Source organism: Aethina tumida, chromosome 2 (assembly GCF_024364675.1).
Source record: "Aethina tumida isolate Nest 87 chromosome 2, icAetTumi1.1, whole genome shotgun sequence".
NCBI classification, from domain to species: Eukaryota; Metazoa; Arthropoda; class Insecta; order Coleoptera; family Nitidulidae; genus Aethina; species Aethina tumida.
In genome coordinates this window covers 19,604,458-19,628,686 of record NC_065436.1, presented here as the reverse complement: position 1 = coordinate 19,628,686, position 24,229 = coordinate 19,604,458, and the positions used below count along the sequence as shown (strand labels likewise).

Sequence of the window (24,229 nt, the reverse complement as noted above, 5' to 3'; positions counted from 1 at the left end):
ATTTGGTTTGCGGGATTAATTAATTGTTGTGTATCCAGAACAAAGATGGGAAATTATGGGCTATATCGGCATAATTTTTTAAAAAATGTTTTATGTGATCCATTAACGAATTATAGCTGTTTAATTTACAATACTTGTCATTAGGAGTACAAATAAAATAAAATGAATGCGTATAATATTATCAGGCTGAAATTAATTGAGCTTGTGAAACAATTACATTAAACAAAACATTGTTCAACGTTGCATATTATTTATACCATGTTGATGCATTATAGAATAAACTTAATCCCTCACATTTTAGTAGGTTTATAATTTGTTTCTACTTCAATAACGTTGCACTAATATTAAGTGAATATTTAATCGTTTCAGTTGTTGTTAATGGTCCATTCAACACATCTTTTTCAATTTCCACATATCTGTAAAACTTAAAAATTATAATGGAATGTTGCAGGGCTTTTATCTGGCAATATAAATAATAAATGAATATTTAATGTACATTTGATTTCCATTATCTGTATTTTTTTTAAAATTACCAGAAAACAGCGTTTATGAGTTAAAATTTAATTATTAATCTGGTGGTTTTCATTAAAACAACACACTTTTATAATGGAAAATTAATTTCGAAATCCGTTTCTGTCATATTAATTTATATTAGTATAGAAATATATCACCGGGGAAACAATTAAATAATAAATTTGTGCACCGAAAATTTATGACATATTTATAATTTATATTGTAATTTAAACTACGACAGTTCTATGCATAAATTTATTATAATTATAATATATATTTGTGCATACTGATTAACTGTTAACATAATAATATCATATTTTAATCAATAATTTGTTTCAGAATTGAATAACGTTATTTCCAAATGTAGACTTTTATGGTACGTAATACTTCAGTTTTTAATACATTATTGTTTTATGAGGGTAACTTTGTGACGAGGGTAAATGTGTCATAAAATATTTATCGGTTACATTTAAATCCTGGAGAAGTAACATTAGAGTAAAAATTTTACTATGTTACACTTTTGTTTGTGATTTCCTTTTAACACGTAATTTTATGGATCATTGATAAAAACGGTAAGTGTGTTTGACTAAACACATCAAACGGCGATTGTCAAAACCAACGCGTTTTACAAATTTTCAATGAGAAACGTGACAACGGCAGAATTGTCTTCTGTCAGTTTAAACGAATTGAAAATTTATTTATTTCCTCTAAAACTGATACTCAAATAGGAATTGGTTTTTGCCATCATTCAATTCAACATGTTGATTGTAAAATTTTATTCACTTTTAGGAAATCGTGTTCGCCAAAAACCCACCGATTTATGCGATTTTATTCGCAATATATGAAATGGTTGTGTTGGAATTTCAATTCCAACATTCAAAGAATCTAATTTAAATGTAATTGCAAATTGTTAAAATGTTTCTTTTGTATAATACGTCCTTGCGAATTGTATTTCATACTCTATTTATTAATCACGAAGAAAAATATGATTATAAATATGAAGACTATGTGGAAAATATTTAAATGAAGCTGCTACCAAATATTCACCGTCACCGTAAATTTTTTTACATATCTTTCGGGTGTGCTAAAACATGAAAATGATATTTATATATTTCATTTTATTTAATGCGACGTCCAAAATTAGATAAATATTATTTTTTTAGAGAGAGAAATTATGCACCCAACGACTTCTAACCTATTTTTTCGAATATTTTACATTTTTATTCGATAGATGTGATCGAACGAAAAATAAACGAATATTTATATTAACTGATATTTTCCTATATTTCCATTTGGACTGTATATTTGATTTGAACTTTTCGAATATAAGCAATATGTGTTGGTGAAACTTTTCATCTCGTTATCCTTTCCTGGAAAGAAAATCAAATAACTGAAAAGTAAATGAGTATTTATTAATTGTCTTATTTGAATCTGAAAATAGAAATTTAATATTACGAAATTAATGAGAAATAATTGAAATATTACGATGAACATTTATCATTTGCATTGTACTTTTGGAGCAAAGCTTTTTGAAGTAATTGGATAATTTGTATTGTTCGGAAATCTTGTTAACTTCCTGAAATGCTCATATCAATTTTTTTTTGTTAAGATGAATTCGTTATTTAGGAATTATTAAAATACATATTCATATATTATTTAATAATATAACTAACAATAATTTTCATATAATTGAAATGACAGATATTTCATCAATATACAGGTTGTTGTAATTTAACCACGGTTTCTCAAATGCATTTTTTTTTTGAATAATCCATATTTTCGATTTTTATTTTAATTTTTTTTTTTGTTTTCCACTACTCGCCACTGGAGAATAAGTGTACATATGTGTGACAGAATGAAAATCGTTAGAAATTATTAAATTTCTATAGCTGAAACTGAGTTATTTAAATTCTGAACGAAACGATTTTTAATTTCAATTGGGATTGCTGTTAATTATGAATGTCACTTAAAATAATAAACTGAATAACACAAATTTGCCTTTAGCTAGGTGAATGGTGAAAGCTGAGAAAAAGCAATATTATTTTCGTGTTCAGGGTACTCAAATTACCCTATTTAAATGTCTGTATTTCAAATGGTGAAGCTTTTAAACTGTATGTATGTATGTGATGTATAAGGAGTTTTCAAATTTTTATCAATTCTACTAATAATATTTATACTCTCAACTATTTGTCCATCCGATACAAAGATGAATTCCGTACTTTTGTTATAAATGTATTTTTTATTTATTCTTGTTGTTGTCAAGAAGGTTAACCACTTTAATACTTATGATTCCAATAAAAACGAGACTTTTTTAAACTTCAGAACAGCATGTTACCTTGTTAGTTTTACAATCCACCACAATTCCTTTTCCTGGTCGCGCACACTTAGACAACAAAAGAAATTTAACTTGCAGAGCACAAGCAAGTGAATAACGTAATTCGTAATTCCGTGTTTCTTTCTCGTCGCTCGCACCCGTTCGTAATTGTTTCCAGCCAGAAATTAAATATTTAATTTAAAAATGGACAGACTAACATCTGTTATTCACGTTCGGTATGTGCAAATGTAACACGTAACTTTCGCATAAATCTCCGACGGAATTAAACGGCGCATTCGGCCGATTTTAAGCGGCAACATCATTTGTTCCTTGCTCCGTTTTGCAGAACCGCAAAGAAACGCAGGCAGATTTTCACTCCGCGACTTAGATTATTTTTATGGAATTGTTAAAAGTCGCCCCGTAAGACTTTTAACGTTTAATGTCGCTCGATTATGGACCGGCCTTATAATGACAGCATTAATTTTGTGTCTTTTGTGTTCTTTTGTTTGGTTTGATACCACTGTTTAATCACTTCTTTTTTACGTTTCTTAAATAGTACATAACCCCAAGGTAGACTTTTATTAAAAATTTGTATTAACGAGTTAAGTAATGAACCGTTTATTTATTCACTGTAGTTGGTTGTAGTCTGTGCACTTTAAAATTACTAATTTTTTATAAGCAACGCAGTGTTTATAGCAATAGGTAAATATTATCAGAAAAAATGTAATTAAAATCTTCCATCAGTTCAGCAATTTCAAAACAACAAGTTTGCATCATTTAATGAATGATCGTTGATGAAATATAAACATGTAATCGATACTTGACCGCAGTCCACACTGAGAATTTACGATATACACATTTTCAGTTTGGAGCACCTTTGTTCGTTAACAAAAGTGTTTCATTAGATACTACGTTGGAGTTTTAATAATTACACAACAAATCTTGAATTCGTGCCGGATAACTTCATTAAAAAGCCAAACAAACAATTTGTTCCGTGTGTTTAAAATGCAAATTCAACGTAAATTGGAAAGGTAGGTTTTGGAAAGAAGAGAATTTTATCCTCGTTTAATTGGGGTCTATAAGCCTACTTATTTTTTTTACAAATATTTACAAATTACAAATTCAAATTATAACTTTTTATTGCAATTATCAGTGGTCTTGCGTTCATTTAAATTAATTGGAATACTGTAGCTTTAAGGGTTGTTTAAAAAGTAGTACAAATACGGCTAATTAATTTTTTCTTAATTGAATATTTTCTGATAATTAACAGAATATTTTTAATGGGCTAAAAGAAGAACGAACGAAAATGATAATTTCCAAATGACCCTAGGGAATAGAACACAACAAACAAACAGTTAATGAGAAATAAACATTTTGAAACTATAAAATGCAACCAAATCGAAAATTCGTGTTCACTAATTACCACTAAAATTGAGTTTTTATTTAACCGTCATAATGAAATAGGTATCAATATTTAAAGTGTAAACAGTTTGCTTACATTTTGAGATAACCATGTAAAATCTTTACTCATTATTTACACATCTTTTAATGTTACAAAAAACTTCTTTATCTATGTGCAGAAAACTGAAACGATTGAAATTTATCATAAAATGTTTCAGAATAAACTTGTTTAATTCACGAATAACATTGTTTATCTGTCGTCTTAAGCATGCTGGATCATAAACGACGATGCTCTTGGAAAACCTATTGTTCAAAGAAGTTGTTAGCGTTCTTGCACTTCTACAAGATGGGTCGATCGCAGAGGTGTGTGGCAAACTTGCTCCAAACAAGTCCACCGGTTATTCACAGATTTTGGATTCGGTGCAGAGAAATTGGTATCAGTCATAGGTAACTACATACTGCTCGTTAGAGACTGACTACTTCTCGAGAAGATCGACATTTGATTCAGATGTCACTTCTAGAGTGTACAAGAACAGCTCCCCAGTTAGGAAACCACCACTTTATAGCCACAGGGATACATTTATCTATTCAAACCGTATGTAATAGACTTCATGAAGCTAATTTATATTCAAGACGTGCAGCTGTTGTTCCTAAATTAACTGGAGCATACAGGAGAATGAGAAGAAACTTCGCTAATGGGCTCATTAACTGGAACATTAACCAATGAGGTCCTGTTTTCTTTACAGATGAAGCCAGATTCTGTTTAAAAATAAATGACACTTCACAACAATATAATGCAAGACCACACATTATCAGAGTTGTGCAAAATTTCTTTGAAGTGCATAATTTGGCGGTAATGGAGTGGCCAGCGAATAGCTCCGATATGAATCTGATAGAACATCTTTGGGACATTCTAGGGCAACGCATAAGAAAACAGGAACCCACTAATAATTTTCAAGAATTGAAATGTACCCCATGACATGATACCATTTCGATATTTTATTAAATAAAAGGTTACAAACACTTCATGAAGTGATACCTATTTTATTGTGATTAGTTTAGTATGCAAACAAACTATGAATGTTCCATAGTGTTACTATATAATAAGATATTTTAAATGAAACGAAAGCATAAGAATTATTTCCACTGTTAAGTTTTTCAATTAACAGAAATAATTAAATTGGATTGTATATTTTTATTATAATTTTTGTAAATAAATAGTTTCCAATTAAAAAATAGCAATACATTTTTCAATGGTTTTAAATTGGATAGCAAAGTAAAAGAAGTTTCGAGTGAAACTTTCATGAAATAGCTGAAAACTTTGATAAATTTTTAATTATATTTCTACCTCCATTTTAAAATTTCCAATTTCTTTTTCATACATCTCCAAGTATAAACTGGCAAAGTTACAAAAGACCGAAGAAATAAATTTCTCTATGACAAATAAATATTAAACGATTTAAAAAGTCGAAAATGCCTTTATGAAAGCATTTTCTCCCTGCTCTATTTTAATTCCAGAAACTTTGACAGATTATTGATGGCTTTCCGGCGGAAAAATGGGAAATAAAGTCGAACTAATTTATTTGCCGGGGATCTGTTGTGGTACAAATTGACGAAGTTTTTTTTCCGTGAAACTATGCCTTAAGAGTTTATACAGTGTTTACCGTTTCACTCGCTTCGTTTTATAACTTTTGACAGTGGATATTTTTTACATTGATTAAATGATTGATTTTGTTGATACAGTGGAATTATTTTTTGTCAATTAATCTTTGTCTTTGAAAATGTGATACAAATATTTATTTTCATTTTGATTTTCGTAATAATCAATTTTACTGTAAGATATACCAAAGGGAAATTGGTGAGTATAGAAACAAGAGCACCCACACTTTCCCATGGCATTGTTTTCTACGTTTTATATTGTCTTCGACCCAGATATTGTATATCGTCGACCTTATGTAGCGTGTATGTTTTCCACTCTCTTAAACAAATAGAATCCTAGATACAAAAAGCATAAAACAAAACGAAGCAAATCAGCTGAAAGCCATCAAGAAGGATACGGCAGCCAACCGTCGGGCAGATATCAGAACTCGTATATCACGAAGGCAGGAAATTTTTCATAAATAAACGTTTTTCCACTGAAGTCAGTCTTTATGTTCATTCCAGATTATGAAATCTCATATCTCGCATTCGTTGTGTATTAAAAAAATGTTCGTTCCCTTCAGTACACATTGGATTGGATTTATCTAATAAAACTCGCTTTCTTTTTCCTGTAAATATCAATCAAAATCACTCTTCTTACAGGGTTACAATATAAAAAGTAGCTTATATAATATCTTATGTTACAATTAGAATTAGCAAATTAATTTAGAGTCTGTAGGAAAATTTATATTACCTTTTATTTTAAAATCTTGTTAGTAACTTTTTAGAAGTAATTACCATGTTTCTAGTAGAAGTGCCTGTTTGAAACATAAACTAGATAAAGTAATTTGTTCATGGGTTTCGTTGCATGTTGTGTAATGTTATCCTCGACTTTAAAAATGTGCTCACGGCTCCCTCAGACCTAATGCAAAGCTTTTAAGTTACTTTTTCTCTTTTGTCACTATTAAAATATGAGCTTCATTATATGAGAAATAAAAAAGATATAATTTTAACGTGGTTTTCACTTAGGGAGCCCAATTTTATGGTGTTGGAATGTACCTTCTTTGCATATAACTTACGCTTAATGATGTACATAAAATGTTTTTCGGTTATAACTTGTTTCGCGTCAGTTTTATTCACCTCATTAATTTTATTTTGTGTTTAATGTAACGTTTATCCAATGGTGTATATTATTATACATGTGAAAATTGTGTTGTGTTATTTTTATCATAGAGAATATTGAAATATCTGGATAAAAAATTTTATGATAATTTATGGATTTAAATACGTGAAAAATTTAACCGCATTGAAAAAACCGCATTCAAGTTTTTGCTCTCCATAAAAAAATTTCTCCAAGCAATAGATCTTCAATATTGAAACTTTCAGAAAGTTAATACGTCCATTTCATAACCAAATTACTGAATACCGATCCTTTGATCGCCTGAATCCATGATCCTGTTCCCATAAGGAAAGATCGATTTTCCCGTCGGCATTTTCAATTGATAGACCGATCCTGAATTCTTGACAAGTTTCCAGACGATTGATTCAGTAGCACGGCTATGTATGTTGGGGAATTCCACATTTGTGTATACGAACATTTCGGCTCGCGGAACTGTCGAGGTAACAAATCCTTTGACATCCTGGAACCGTGTTAGTAAATCGGCTTTAATCCCAGAGTGAGACGGTGACTTTCCAGAAGTAGGTTTAAATTCAGACGTGAGATGAATTTTAATATAAACAGACAAGGAATGATTAATAATTTAAGACTAACCTAAGAATCTCTTGGTAAAATTACCTACATGAAAAATCCATACACAAATCTAGAAAAATTCTTGTGTTAATTATAAATAATTAAATTGTTAATTTAGATAAAAAAATACGACTATAAATATTTAAAATTCAATATACTATTTAATAAATGTAAAATTTTTCAAGAGGACAAAAACGGAAGCAATATAATTAAGCTTCTTACGAAGTGTACAATTAAATTCCAATAGTCTTTGAGAATCTACGTCGCCTTTACCTTTAATCTGTTGTAGAAAATAATTATGTATTGAAATTACTTCTTTAAAAGTTCGAGCTAATTAGTTTTTTTAAGAACTGACTGTAGTTATTTTATTTGTACAAAATTATTTAGTATATGAAAATATGAAAATTACTGGTATATTTAACAACTAATAAATAATTAACAAAATAATTGTCATATAAAATAACTATAACTTACAAAATGAGATACGAAAATTGAATTATCTATTACTAGTATGTATTCAAAATTATGTTTCTGTAGAAAATCTAAATTTTAATGTTTATTTATAATGTTTTGATTGGATAAAACTTCAAACTAGAAATCAATCTGTTTTAGAATCATTTAAAAAAGACTATTTTTATAACTTAAATAATTTTTATTACATATTATAATATTATACTTCATTTTTCCTTGATCGTATTATTCATTCATAATTCAATTTCTACATAAGATAAAGAAATCAAAATTTGGTACATATCTACTGTTTAAAATATATTTTCATTGGATGTAACTTCAAATTAGTTTTTGATTTTATTCTCGAAATAATTTTTTTACAATCTAATTCTAATAATTTAAATAATTTTTTAGGTATATCTGACTGAAAACCACTATCTGATATTTTAAGATATTTTTGACAAATTATTTTTTACTTCATATAAAAAACATTAACTAATAAAATAGGGTTTAAAAATCGAATTATAACTTAATGTTTTTGAAAGATGAATCGATGTTTTAAATATGTTTTCAGTTGATGAAACATTAAATTAGTTTCTGATTTTGTATACGAAATAAATTAGTTTTAAAAACATTTTATGAGAACGTTATTTTTATAATTTATGTTATTTTTGGTGTATTTGACTTTAAGGCACTAGTTGATGTTTTAAGATATTTTTAATATTTTAATTCATCTTTTTTTTTGATTAGAAAAAATAAATACATATCAAATAAACAAAGTGTAATTAATTTTTAGTCATTCTATAATATCTTAAAATATTTTTTTCATGGTTAGGATAAATTAAAAATATATTAGAAATGGCAGAAAAAAGGGATTTTTAATTCTACCAAAAACTTATTAACTATACACCCATTTTGAAGCAAAATTCAGTGACGTACTTATTATTTTTTTTTTCCTGAAAAGTTTTTTTCTCAGAGTTAAATTATAATTTATTATAATCAAACTATAAATAAAAATATTACCAGGGTGTTCCATTTATAATATGCTTTGATCAGTTATTTTAAGGTATGAGCAATTTACCATAATATACTGTTGCTACAAAGCTAAATTAGTTAAGGAACTTGTATAACGTTAAATGGATGTTAAACAGTTTAAGTGCATATTGCAAGCAACTAAACAATGTGACAATATTCCACTTTAGCACTTACATTCATAAATTAAAATGATGAATCTAATTAAACTGAGAATGACTTATTGCTTTAAATGTAAATTCAACACAATTCATTAATCCTCCTATATTGCCAAACATTTCATTTGTGCGTGGGTCGATTGCAATGTCCTGGTTCAAATGAATAACAAATATTTACGCACAAACACCTTTTGAAGATAGTATAGACCGCGTCGCAAATACTTGTAAAACAAATACCCTGTTTTGTCGCGTTTTATCCAGACGGAATATCAGAAGAGGCCGCAACACAAACGACAATTATTCAATATTCCCGGGGGACCCGGATCTGTTTGTATTTAAATTCCTGATTACCATAACTCCCGCCGGCACACACAGAGCCATATCGTTTCGGGAGAACTGGGACTGCGTGAACAACGGAATTGGCGCATAATAATGAACCATCAGCGGTTTTTAATATGAATAGGTGAGTGAAATGTGGACGGGAGAACCAGATTTGCAATACAATGTTGGTATCTGAAGGGCAAACACGATTTCTCATATTCTTTATAGTCACGATAAAATTTACGTTCCCCACATTCCTTCGGTGCTTATTGATATTTTAAATTCTTTTAATATGGTTCCAATAAAAATAAAAATTCCATTTTTTTAACATTTTAAGGTGAATTTATTTGCATGGTGTGATTACGATTCATTTCGATTTATTTTGCTTTAAGCCGCCAAGTTTAATAAATTAAAGTGGGGAATGTGTTTTCTTTGATGTGACAGTGAGAAAATTCTCTTAAGTATTTGTCGAGAAACGTGCTTAATGTTAATATTTCATTTACAGCTATAATTTACCTTAAATATTTATCAGCAACGCTGATTCAAAACAGATACTGTTATTAATAGCACTGATGGCCAAGAATAAACATTAAATATAATTAGGTGTTTGACTTTGATATTATATGAAAGTGTAATTTTTAAAATAAATTCATTTGACGTTTCATACGAGAAAAGGTCTCATCTTTAATAAATCATAAAAACCCAGATGGAGTCATGGAAATGTAGAAAATGTATCGGCTTTTGTTTTCTTTTCTGAAGCGATTGTCGCACACAAGATTAATACTATTCTTCTCTTTCGTCTTTCATGGGGGTGCGAAAACAAATGATCATATTTTCGAAGTCGGCGTCACATTATTTTCATTGAATTATGAATCTCATTCGAAAGCGCATTTCCCCCAGTCGCTGATGTTATTTCCTGCAAATTATTTAGAAACCAGTTTGATAGAAAAATCTGGAACGATTTATTGGTACTGTCGACATAAACATATAAATTTACGTCTTTGCAGGTTTATCTATCCTATTGATATCGTCAGCAGCATCTGCTGAAGTTAATTGATTGAGAGTTTGATTGAAATACATTCAAATTCAATTCATCAATGTCTTCGAATCTGAAAACCTATGTGATTGTGCAGAATTTTCATCTTTTTTTAGTGTTACTCCTATTTTTCAATTTAAATCACAAATAAATCTATAGATCTGGTAAGTTTAGGACAGGAAGTACCTTTTAGGGTGTACTCAGGCTTACAATTAAGATTTAATTGCGAAAACAACGAACTGTACATTGCAAAATAAATTACATAGCTTCGAAATGCCGCATTTGCCAAAGTGAGCCAGAATAAAACCTATTTCGAGTGGTCATGTAGTCTTTTTATATCAGGACGTAATCCCACAATTAATTTTAATCAAATTCAGGACGGCCTAATACCCGATTAAATAAAGGCTGAACTGAATTTATATTGAATTAAAAAACAACGTAAACTATACAAATCAATAAACTTATAATCATCATTTACTATTACGAGTTATGCATACATAAGTTCAAATGAATTATTTAAATAATGATAAAGTACTCTTTGTTGGTCTTGTAATTCATTTAAAATTACAAAATCAATGTTATCCTCGAAAATAAACATCTTCATTTCACTATATAAGCACCGCTTAGATATTTTACGAAACCCATTTGGTTCAAGTGTGGAGAACATATGGAATATTATTTTCGTTGAAACAGTACACGTAAACAGGAACTCGGCTTTCTGCACCGTTTATTAAAGTTTCACTATGGGAAAACATAACAGTTTTCCTTTATTAAATTGCAGTTTTGCATCGTAAATAACAATTTCAACTTTTATTGCCAATGTCATATCGTAAACTACTTCAGACTCCTGAAAATTCACTTGATCTTCAGAATACGAATCAGTTTCTTTGTATGTGTGCACCTATCAACTTTTATGATATCATTGTGTTAATTTAATTAATAATTTCATCTTAGGTTTCAACTTTTTTATTAATTCAGTATTTTTAATTCTATTCAAGCAATTAAAAAGTAACAAGTTCTATATTAAAATATCATTTCATTCTTTTGAAATAACATAATTATTTTTTTTAATTAAAATTCTGGAAGAGACATCACTTTTGATAATTAAACTTCAAGACTTCCCAAATATTTTAGGCCAATAAATCAGTAATTACAAAATTCCTGAATTTCTTAAAATTAAACTTAAAAATTATTTACATTCCGAATGTGAACCTGAAAATTAGTAATCTCCACATATTTTCTCGTAATATCCCCAGATATTTCTCATGTACGTATTTCACCTCTCAGCAAAAAATAATAAAGCATTTCTTTTCACAGGTCCATTTCTTATCAGAGAACTTTATATGAAGCGCTCATCCTATTATCATAGAAATTTCATACCAGAAAATTGGACGAATAAGTGATTTCTCAATATATAGGAGATTCTCTAAAAATTCAGGATTTTGTAGTGGATCTAATATTTCATTATTCACACGTCTATTACTATTATTAATAATTATAATATATTTATAATATTTGAAGTAACAAATCTATATTTACCCTTAGGTTGTTACAGTAACCATAATATTTATTTCTGCAGGTACGAAACCCATTAACTCAACCCTAGTCAGAAAGTTATTGTTCGAAATTTCCGTATTTAAAACTGACACAGACAATAACAGAACTTCACGGTTATTTAGGACCCTGAAAGTTCAGTCCGAATTTTTTGTGGCCTTCCCTTTCGTTTCCCAACCCCGTTCTATTTTCCGGTGTCAGACTAAAAAGCTTAGCTTAACAAATAATATTATCTGCAAAACATTTTCAAAAGTGAATAAAAATAATTTTAATTAACTTGTTTACAATTTATTCAGGATAGTTGCAAACATCCAACACATATTTACCAAGCAATATTCAAGATCATATGAATAGCATCGTTATACTTACGCCTCTTGTTCGTGAAATTGAAGCCACAGCTGTGTATTTTTATCGTGGATTGTCGTAAGTATAAATTGTATAACGTCGATATTTCACCTGGGGAGACAAGTTACCGGAAATAAATCATGTCCCACTACCGTCTACCAGAAGTTAACTTATTAACATATATAGTGTCTATAAAAAGTTTATTTCCCCTTCAATCTGTCATTTCGTACTTCGATTACAACACGACATTGAGCACTCGTGAAAAATATTTCTCCAGCTTTTTACATTACAATGAACAATTTTTGTAGCGACAGATGAGACTACAGCCGGAAACTATTATTACATAAATCCGGGTAAAAATGAAATTTTAAGATGATCTACAACCGATTGTCTTGTAAAATGCAAAATTCAAGATAAGCACTTCTAACTCTATTATATTATGGCTCATTTTCGTTTCTCGGTTACAATCCGATTTTCAGGAGTCCAAACTGCAGCGGAAATCTCGTAAAACTTCTTTTACTTTTTAACGTAGACATTCGTGAATAGTGGTAGTTATTCAGCTTTTATTGGCAATTACTTTTGAATGAATCGGGAATATAGGATGTGATAATAATGCACTCCGTCCCCTGAATCGGTTCTTAAAGGGTGTTGTAAAAACTTTAACGTAATATTTTGTCACACTTTCAATGTAAATAATCCGTAAATTTACAATTAAAGTTGTTATTCGGATCTGATTATATTAAATTTTGTTCGTGGCGTGTGAAATGGCGGTTTCTGTTCGGTCTCGAATGGCGTTAGTGTTAGTTTATTTTCAGCTTTATGAAAAGAATCTGTGGGGTTTTCGAATTACCACTACTAAGGTCAAAACACCAAATTAGGATGTGATAATAAAATAGTCGATAATGACCGTTCAGAGGAAACTTAATATGGTGTGGAGAGTTCTTATTAACTATTATTGGAGGGAAAATTGGAGTCTTATTTCAGTTAATGAATGACAACAATAAAATTAATAGTAGTTTTAAACAGATATTAATTTATTATTATATTTTATTAGTTTTCATTGATTAGATATAAATTTTACAATATGTAATAATAAAATTTGTTATATATAATTAATTAAAATAGTTTTATGGTTATTTTATTAATTGTTATTTCGTATACGACTTTTGAAAAGCCAACACAATATGCATTTAGTTTATAATTTATTATAGTAGGGTTTGCCAGGTATTTGTCGAAATTATACGACGTAAATTAGCTTCAGATGAGAGATGTAAAGCAACTGGAATGTTGGAATCTAGAGTCAATCCGTTCGAAATCATAGGTACACTTAATGTTGCACAAAGTGTAATTTCTCACTTGTGTACTCGATTTGATCGAAGTGGCTCTACTTCAGAAAGACCAATTACCACTGACTGGTTAGGTAGAATATATTACAGGAGGTCGCATCAGTCCAGTTACTGATTGGCAAATGCAGGTTTTCATTGACGAAGACCATTGAGATTGAAAGACAAGGTCATCAAGTTCGGATATGGTCCAGAAGAAATCATGGAGGAACTCTTCAACTTATAATGTCAATACAAAATTGTACATATCAAGGCACGATAATCTGTGCGAAATACACAAGAGACATTGTAAATGGCATACTACCTATCCTAAAATTTGTTCAGAGCTTCAATCTATAATTTCATCGAGGTGGATGAATATACACCAAGAAGATTTGTATAATCTCACAGAAGCAAGGGAGGGTCAAGCACTCATCGATATCTTAATAAATTTTATTATTTGTATTATTTTTTCACTTACTTTTAATTAAAAATTCTAAGAGATAAAATAGCAAATGGGTCAATGACAACTTTTTCCAATATTCCTTTGAACATGTGTTCACTTGTGCAGATACATTAGACCTCGAAGTTGTACTTGCAAAGGAAATTTTAAAGCAAACTGTAGTTTTCAGAATATCCTCATGCAAACACAAGAACGTGCATCTGAAGTCAAGTTACGAACATCTTTGTTTCTTTGTTTTTAAATCTGTGTTTGAATGTGCTGCACCCGTTCCAGTAATATATTTTCTTTGGGTCCAGTACATGTTTGGTCTAAAAACATCAAAGGTTTCAAGAAAATATTTGTGCAATTTGATACAATATACATGATATACATACACACATTTATTCAGACCGAAAACCCGGTTTATCTTAACACATTCCAGTCCATATAAATTTATGTGAAACTCGGTTCGTTTACATGATAGGCGTAAAATATCCTGGAGGAAAACGAAGGCGATTTAATGAAGGCTCATTTTACATATTGTGTGTTTCCATTAATAAAAAAAAATAAATTATTTAATTAAACATGAAAATCGAAATTTTCAAGGTGGAGTTAAAAATAACCGAGGACCGGGACCGAAAGTTTCGCAACGTTACTCAAAGGCTCATTACGTTTCTTTCCTTTGCTCTTTTTTATTACCGGAAAAAATGGGGCAAATAATTGGAATTTATTAGCTCAAGTTTGGGGATTTTTTCAGTGAAAATTTATATATATAATTTGTTTAATGGAGTAAACCGAATTCGATTTTAGGTTATCTATCTAATTAAGATAAAAAGTAAAATATGAAACACTACTGCATAAATATCGAACATACTCTTACACGAAGCAGTTTATTAGCTTTCAAAGTAATGGATACGCAACCAATAGTGCAATACATAAATTCAAATCGCATGTCATGCCTACAAAAAGTTCTTCTATACGTAATGCACCGGCGAATTTTTGTAGTACTTTTTTTGTATGTTGGAGCAGGTTTATGTGTAAAACAAAGTGCATCGCTATTGAAAGCTGTTATATTATTTCTAAATGAAAGAATACTCATTCGAGGACGGACGAATGTGTGCATCGTTGAATGCAATACAAAATTTCCTGCACCAACATTACTGAATGGCTAAAAAATTGCTCAACAAGTGATTTATAATTAACGCTTTTGTTTCGATTTATAAAAAAAATTGTCATGATACCAATTAAACCTGTTATCGAGTTATACAAATCAAGGGGCTTGATGTCTGAATAGAATTATGCCATAGTGCCGTGTATACAAATATATACGATCAATTCGACTGGAAACTCGATGCAATCAGCCAAAATTATTCAGTTTACGTTGGAATTACACCGCACCGTTTGTTTATACCGGGTCACAGGTATAGAGATTGATGGTGCCATTCGTAATTTCTAGTCCCACCGGATTTTGGTTTAGGAGACAATAGTAATAAGTATACACCATGAAACATTTGCTCTTAGGTTAATTGCAAAATATTTAGGATTAATGGGAATGGTCCATTGATGTTAATGATTTACCACAATGCGAACTATTGAGGTTGTTCACTAGACTCCCATGAGGTTCTTTAACATATTAATGAAGTCTATTTATTTTACTTTATAGTAATAAAGCAATTTTTTATATGTGGCTTAATTATTATTAAACTTATTTATTATTTTTTTTTAATATTTGTAGAAAAATTAAAATAAATGAAAATTATCATAAAATGCTTCAGAATAGACTCGTTTAACAATGTTTATCGGTCGTCTTCATTGTGCTGTTATGTGCACATAAAGACCTATTGTACAAAGAAGACATCTCAATCGAGATGAAATTGTTAGGCACTTTTGCAAGAAGGTCGATCGCAGAGGTACGTGGCAAACTTGCTCTAAACAAGTCAGCTGGTTACTCACATATTGTGAAATCGTTGATGAAATTGTATCAGTCATAGGTGACCATATACTGCTTAGTATATAGTTAGAGACTGACCACTCCTCGAGAAAGTTCAGATGTCACTTCAAGATTGAACAAGAACAGCTTGCCTGTTAGGAAACCTTTACTTTATGGCCACAGGGACACAAAGATTTCATAAAGCCAATTTACATTCAAGACGTAAAGCTGTTGTTGCTGAATTAACTAGAGAACACAGGTAAATGAGAAGAAACTTCGCTAGTGAACACATTAACTAGAACATGAGCCAATGGAGTCGGGTGTTCTTTACATATGAATCCAGGTTTTGTTTAAGATCCAATGAGGAAAGACAAAGGGTCTATAGACGCTGAGGAGAAAGATATTTTAATGCAACTGTGGCTGAGAGAAGTACTTTTGGAGAAGGATCTGTAATGGTATGGGGCTGTATAATTTCAAACCGACGTACAGTTCTTCAGGTCTTGGTAAACGTGATACATTGTCGAGGTTACAGAATACTTATCTATTAAATATAGAGATTTTTTCGACATTCTGTAATGTTACATTTATTTGAATATTAACACATATTGAAGCACATAGAAGAGTGGGAAGAAACTTCGCTAATGAACACACTATTTAAAACAAGAACCAATGGAGTCAGGTTGTCTTTACAGATGAATCTAGATTTTGTTTAAGAACAAATGATGCAGGACAAAAGTCTATAGACACCGAGGAGAACGATATTTGAATACAACTCTGGCTGAAAGAAGAGCTTTTGGAGGAGGATCTCTAATGGAAAGGGACGGTATAACTTCAAACCGACGTACAGTCCTTTACGTCTTGGCGGATGATATCCTACAACCTATCGTGTTGCCTTTCATGAATGGACCAAATTTTATGTACAATAAAATAATACAAAACCCTCAGCGCCAGAAGTGTTCAAAATTTCTTTAAAGAGCACAATTTGGGAGTTACGCTGTGACCAGCTGATAGTCCCGATATGAATTCCATACAACATCTTAGAGACATTCTAGGGCGACGCACAAGAAATCTGGAACCGCCAAATAACCTTCAAGAATTAGCTCAAGCGCATTAGAGACAATGGAACAATGTACCCCAAGACTTGGTTCGCCGGTTAATTAAATTAATGCCTTGGCTTTCGGTTTCGCTGAATTTTGAAGAAGTAGTATTAAATATGATAAAAAATGATCAAAATTTAATTTATATATATTTATTAAATAAAAAGTTACTAACAATTTTTCAAGTGACTAGTTTATTTAAAATAATAAATACGTATTTTTTGAATAGAGTAATTTTTAAATTTATTGATTCTATTTAGTTGGATTTGACCGTAACTTGTAAAAGGAGATACACGTACCGTTCAGTTTTCTGCCCACGAATGGACTCTGCCCAGCTCCAATAATGTAACCCGGACAACGTCGACTCGGGGTCAGACGTGTGGTTTTCATGTTAAAGAATCATCCACACAAAATGCATGCCACTGGATATTTGATAGGGCGGAATTTCTGTCATTTTGTATATACAAAATAAGTTCGCTCTTCTGTGCTGAATATGCATGACATCGATTGAAACGTAGAAAGGCTCATGTGGAAAACCGCTTAGGTCAGATGAACAATTTTCCAATTCAGCGGAATAATATTCATGTTCTGAACTGAGGTGGAAATGAAAATTTTATGTATTATGAGGATGGTCGAAAAAATTTCTTTGTATGTATGTAGATGGTTATCCATCCAATTTTACATTCTCACGTTTCAACGAAATCAAAGGTGGTGTAACTACTTACATGCAGAAATGTTTTCTTACTGATTCTCTCTGAATATTATCCGAATTTGAAGGATGTATCCTAGTAATTCTATTTTTATTATATAGATATTAGAGTGGCAATGCATATATTCTAATGGAAATAAAATCTAGTTACCGTCACTTCCCCATTTTCACAAAACTTAATTACACAAAGCTAAAAGCCTTTTACCTAAATGCTTCCTATTAAATTATATAAGTTTCGAAAGCATTTACACTTGGAGATGCTCGAATCGAATTTAGTAAAGCGTGTGTGTTTACATAACAAGGACTAGAATGACAGAACTAATTTGTCAACTTTAATCCCTACGGAGCAATGATGCCACACATTTATTATGATAACGTGAATTTCATGAATTTATTTTGAATGTGACAAATGTGTTGTAAAAATACGTTGATGTACACATTTTGTATCGATCCAAAGGTGGTGCGTTATCGTGTGTAGGTGTAAAATGCCGCAGCTTCCAATGGACATTTCTCTCATTATTTTTAGTATCAATCAATATCATCTATAACAGTAATTTATGTCATTCATAAAATTCTTAATTAAGCAACATAAAATCCGATAAATGAGAAGAATACAATCAGATGCTTGACAAATATGAATTAGCAGAAACAAAAGATGTAAGCGGGTTTCGTTATAAGATATTATGCACACTGAAAAACTTCAGCATCTTGTAAGTTCATTTTAACGGCCACTTAAATCAGAAAGTGGCTTGACGTAGGTGCTCATAAGTTAGCAGGCTGGCTTTCAGGGAACCGCACGTCTTTCAACATGACGTGGGGTTTCATCAAGGGACCGTTACACCCCGCTGGTGTCGATATTAAGTAATGGGTATTCAGCATATCACCTAACCCTTCGTAAAATTCGCATAAACTAACTAAACTTCAGCACATCCAGGCTGATTCATCCATTAAATGAATGTCTTGCGTACATAGTTTAGGACACTTTGATGACTTAATTTCCTTAAGTACAGTGCGGATTGAATGTACGATCGTCCGACGAGCTTACTGGCTTTTAAAGAACAGTGTTTAATGCCACGTCAAGTTTATGAACTCAAATTCGTGATTTAATGTGTTTAGAGTAATTAGTTTTAGTTTTTAGTGGCGTATAATCTACACGCAGTTTGGTTGTCCTTATTACTGAATTAAACTTATATGTGGGGTGTTTAGGAATACTCTCCCCTGTGATACCCGTAATATGATATTTGTTTGAAATATACTGGATTAAATTGAAATATGATACTTTTTAATTAAGCATAAATTATCCTGTGAATGAGCAACATTAAATAAAATGTATCAGGTTTTCGATAATAATAACTATGTGCTTATGAATTAGTAAAAAATCTTTATTATCATAAAAAATGGAGTTTTTTGTTCACAGCTAAGACCAAACAAATCTTTAAACTGGAAGTTTACAATTAAAATTTAAATTATGTAAGATATTTAGGCAAAACTAAAGAACTATGAATTATTAAACGAAATATTCTCTTTGAGTTTTGTAGATGCTTGAAAGGAATCCCTTTGACAAATTTAAATGGTGTATTTTGTGTGTAGCCTAGTCTCCTTTTGTGCTACTTCAATGGCGGGAGCAAATTAAAGTCAAATTGCGTACTAGGCAATTCTAGGGCTTCCTTTAACAAATTTTTATTTAATGTACAATAGTAAATATGAGTTTTAATACCTTTGAAAATTGGAATTACATCATTTTAACAGGGGGAAGAGACTGTTGCTGATCATTATTATTTATTATAATTTTAGTTCACCATGTAATTATTTATTATTTTATTTATAACTTTTAATTATTTTGTTCAATAAGCTTTTAATATTTTCAGTAGAAAATGAATTACAAGGGAATATGTCAATAAAATGGATATGAAATGTATTTATTATACTATTTTTAGAATATATATAAATATATAATTATTGTTCAATAGTGGAGAGTAAATCGTTACGGTTTTCAGTTTAATTACCACTTTATTATTTTAAAAATAAATTTTAGCATTTTTTTTTGCCATTCTGCAATTTCTTATTATCTTTGTTGTCTTCCTTTCAAATTAATTCATGATTTGAATCGTGTCCTTAATGGGTCATTGCTGAATTTAATGATTAGGAGTTATATCAAGTAACATTTTTGATCTAAACTACTTGAATAGGTGGTCGGATAATTCCTGAATTATCACCACATACGAGTCAGAAGTTTTATTTTCTATAGGTTGAATGGAGTTGAAAGAGCCTGTAGAAATTAGAGAGTATATTTATGGAATTCACAGAACTAACATAAAGGCTTTGCCATATGGCATACAATTATGTATATGTTGCTATTGGTTGCTATCCCGTAAAACTCTTGAATATATATAATATCTGGTTGCTCTTTCTTTTTGTATTTCCTTAGTCTCTTGCGAGTTCAAATTTGGGGAAGTTTCCAATTTAAACAAAGTATATAATTATTAATTAAAATTCAACAACAAATTTTGTAGTAACTTTTGTGTTTATGTAATAAAATTAGAACAGCATTCAAAGAAAGAACCCCAAATATAAACAAATAATGAGTAAGAGGTATTTTTTCCAGCTAAAATGATAATTACTGTTTGTAAATATTTGTTAAACATTCTTTGTTCTTCATTATAAACCATAAATTAGTTATATGTAAATAAAAAAATATTAAATTTCCTTTGATCTTAATATTTTTTGTAATTTTTCTCTGCTTTCGGCTTATTAAAATTTTGCTGCGCAGTTTAAATATAATTTCAGTGACGTCAATGTTTGTAGGGTTTGTTTATATTTCGCGCCGTAAAAATTTTCATTGCCCAATTAAATAGGATTTTTTAGCAGTGCGGTGGTCTTTTACCGAAAAATTGTTAAACTTATTTTGTTAGTAAAATATTAATATACTTAGTAATTAGTTTTTTTACAATAAATATTTGGTTTATACTTATTAAGTTTATTATTAACTCAGGTATGATTCAAGAAAAATATATAAAATTTCATAAATGTGTATTTTTGAGGCAATAATGATTATAGAATATTCGTGAATGTAAAAAAACAGTATAGAGAATAGACAGCAAATAATTTTATATATATTGAGTAATATTTTATGATATATGATCTTTTGTAGATACGAACAATTACTGAGTTCTTTCCCTTAGGAAGCATTACAAATCACAATCCAGGCTTCCTTTTTTTCGATCAAACACAGTTAATGATATATCTTTCTAAATAGACAAATACAAAATATGTTCCAGTGACAATTTCATGCTGGATCGAACTGACACAAGTTATTAAATTTCGGAACAAAGAGTCAGACTTGCTTATAAAGAAACAGGTTTTTCACGACTTGAGACTTTTTATGGATAATTTTATGAAAACCAGTATGACAAAAATTTATTAAAATTAAAAAAATAATAATAATGTATTTTACCTTGATTAATATTCACCAATATTTACCTAAATATTAGATTTACTGGTCTACTCTTCCTAAAGAGCAAATACATTTAATTTTTTATGATGTCATATTATAACTAAAGGTAAAAAACTTCATTATTTTTTTTTTTAAATATCTGTAGGGAAACATAAATAAATGAAATTATCATAAAATGATTCAGTATAGGCTCGTTTAATTCATGAATAACATTCTTGGAAGCCCTATTGTACAAAGAAGACATCTCAATCGAGATGAAGTTGTTGCACTTTTGCAAGAAAGTCAATTACAGGGATACGTAGCAAACTTGCTCCAAACAAGTCAGCCAGTTACTTACTTATCAGTCATAGGAGACTAATTATTCCTCGAGAAGATCGACATTTGGTTCTGATGTCACTTCAAAATCGAACTGGAACACCTTCACTTTATGATCACAGGGACACATTTATCTAATCAAACCGTACGTAACAGACTTCATGAAGCCAATTTACATTCAAGACGTAAAGCTGTTGTTCCTGAATTAACTAGAGCACACAGGAAAATGAGAAGAAACTTCGCTAATTAACACATTTACCGGAACAATTGGAGTCAGATGTTCTTTACATATGAATCCCGGTTTTGTTCAAAATCCAATGACGCAATACAAAGAGTCTATAGAAGATGAGGAGAAAGATATTTTAATGCAAGTGTGACTGAGAGAAGTGCTTTTGCAGAAGGATGTGTAATGGTTGTGGCGGTATAATTTCAAACCGACGTGTAGTCCTTCAGGTCTTGGTAAACGTGATACATTGACGAGGTTGGAGAATACTTATCTATTAAATATAGAGAATTTTTCGACATTTTATAATGTTACATTTATTTGAATATTAGCACATAATTTTATTTTCGTTTAACACAACAGATCTTATTAGATCTGTTGTGTTTTATACAGGTGTTAACTATAAATTATTAAAATTTCATTTCGATATATTTATTAAATAAAAAGTTACATACACTTTTTGAAATGATAGTTCATTGCGATTAATTTATATACTAACAGATATTAATTATCATTTGAGTCAATTTAAAATACTCCTACTAATAATATCCGTAAAATTTTAGTTCTAATACTTTTTTATTGTTTATTGATACCCTGAGGATAAAGAGAATAATAGCTGCAAAATGTAAGAACAATGTACAAAAAGGAAATAATAGTAACACCAATTACACAACGCAATAATGGCAAAGTTGCGTGTAATTCGTTCATTCGTTTCCTATAACTCTATGTATTATAGTATAAAAGAGATGATCAGTTTTCTTCAGACATATTTAAGGAGAAAATACGATGTGTCCCATTCGCGTTATTAAATTGCGTACTTACGTTTGTGGTAACTGTAAACTGTCGCATTATTATTCGTTATTTGTCTCTGTCTATCCGTGGAATGTTACGAGAGAATTTACTACGTTATCAGATGATATTGGTCCTACGTGAAGTGTAAAAGTTTACGAATGTCTTTTAAATTTTAAATTATCCAAAATACTCCTACCAATAACATTGAGTGCACGAGGAGCAAAATCCCATTATCATGTTCCGTGTCGAAATCTCCCAACATGTAAATATAATTTATTGTCGAATGAAGTTGTTAACAAAATTATGTCAGAATGTAAACCTCTGCATGACAATAATAAAACCAGAACTTTGAAGCGAGCTGCCGCACGAATTTCTCGACGTGTAAACTTGAAAATTCGCAATAATTAAATTAAGGGAGGTAATGCGCCGTCTTTTGCGTCAATTGTTACGGAATGTTAAGTAAGTTTATAAAATGCGGGAAACATACGATACCACGGTGGGTGTAGCAGTACATCAAAGAGTTCGTTCAGTCACTACACAACCTAGGCATTTTAATAATGTATCGATTGACAAAGGCCACTTGGCTCGTTGGCATTGTACTTTAAGCCTTATCAATGTCACAGAAGACGTCCGTCTTTTATTTGCCATACCCCGAGTCGGAACACAGTGTAAAGACAATAAAATTTTAATTAAAACTTGCAGCGGATCAACGTTTGATATTTATTGTTCTGTAAAGAGTAGTTTTTCTTACAAAACTTCAGGAGTCAACTGGAAATTGTTTTACGGCAAACACATCTCGTCAACGAATTCAGAAAATGTGAATCTACATACAAACACTGTGAACAAACTTACCCCAGTATAATATCCACAGACGTAGCTCCCTTTCCGAACGGATCTCCAAAAACAGCAGGAATGTAAAATTGTCATCTTCGCTTGGCTCAATCCATGTTCCGACAAATAAAATTAAAAGAAAGCCGAAACAAAAAGAGGAACTGTCAGAAAAGCCGGATATCCGGCTCCTTTTTTTTGTGGTTTTTTTATGCGACGCACGGAATTAATTTAATTGTGGCCGGGTGGAACAAAAAGAAAATTAAAGGATCTTCCGCGGTCGTTAATGTCTTCATTACACGGATAAGAGCGATAGTCTCACATTTGTTTCACTGGGTTCTAATTGCAGTACACTTTTCTACTCATGACGATGCAAATCTTGATTCTTGGGATTACGATTGATGCAAGCTGGAATAAAAACAAGTATTTTTGGTAATTATCTTTTATGACAAATTAAATTAATAGTCAAAACTGTTGATTTGAATTTTACATATTTAAGATATGGATCTTGGAGGTATAGGTGTATCAAAAAAAAAAAATACTCAAAGGGTATTTTTCATTCTGGAGGGGTAGAAATTCAATACAATACCTGTCAACAGGCGTGG

General features: G+C 30.4%; 1 protein-coding gene across 2 annotated transcripts in view; it reads right to left on the bottom strand.

Moving 5' to 3' along the window:
* LOC109599406 (uncharacterized) overlaps positions 1-24,229 on the bottom strand; it is a 51,361-nt gene that overhangs the window by 26,071 nt on the left and 1,061 nt on the right. For both annotated transcript variants that reach the window (XM_049962941.1, XM_020015394.2), the window contains exon 2: positions 23,649-24,032. In XM_049962941.1, the coding sequence (XP_049818898.1) occupies positions 23,649-23,723 (75 nt within the window). In that variant the 5' untranslated portion in view covers positions 23,724-24,032. The remainder of the gene's footprint in view (positions 1-23,648; positions 24,033-24,229) is intronic.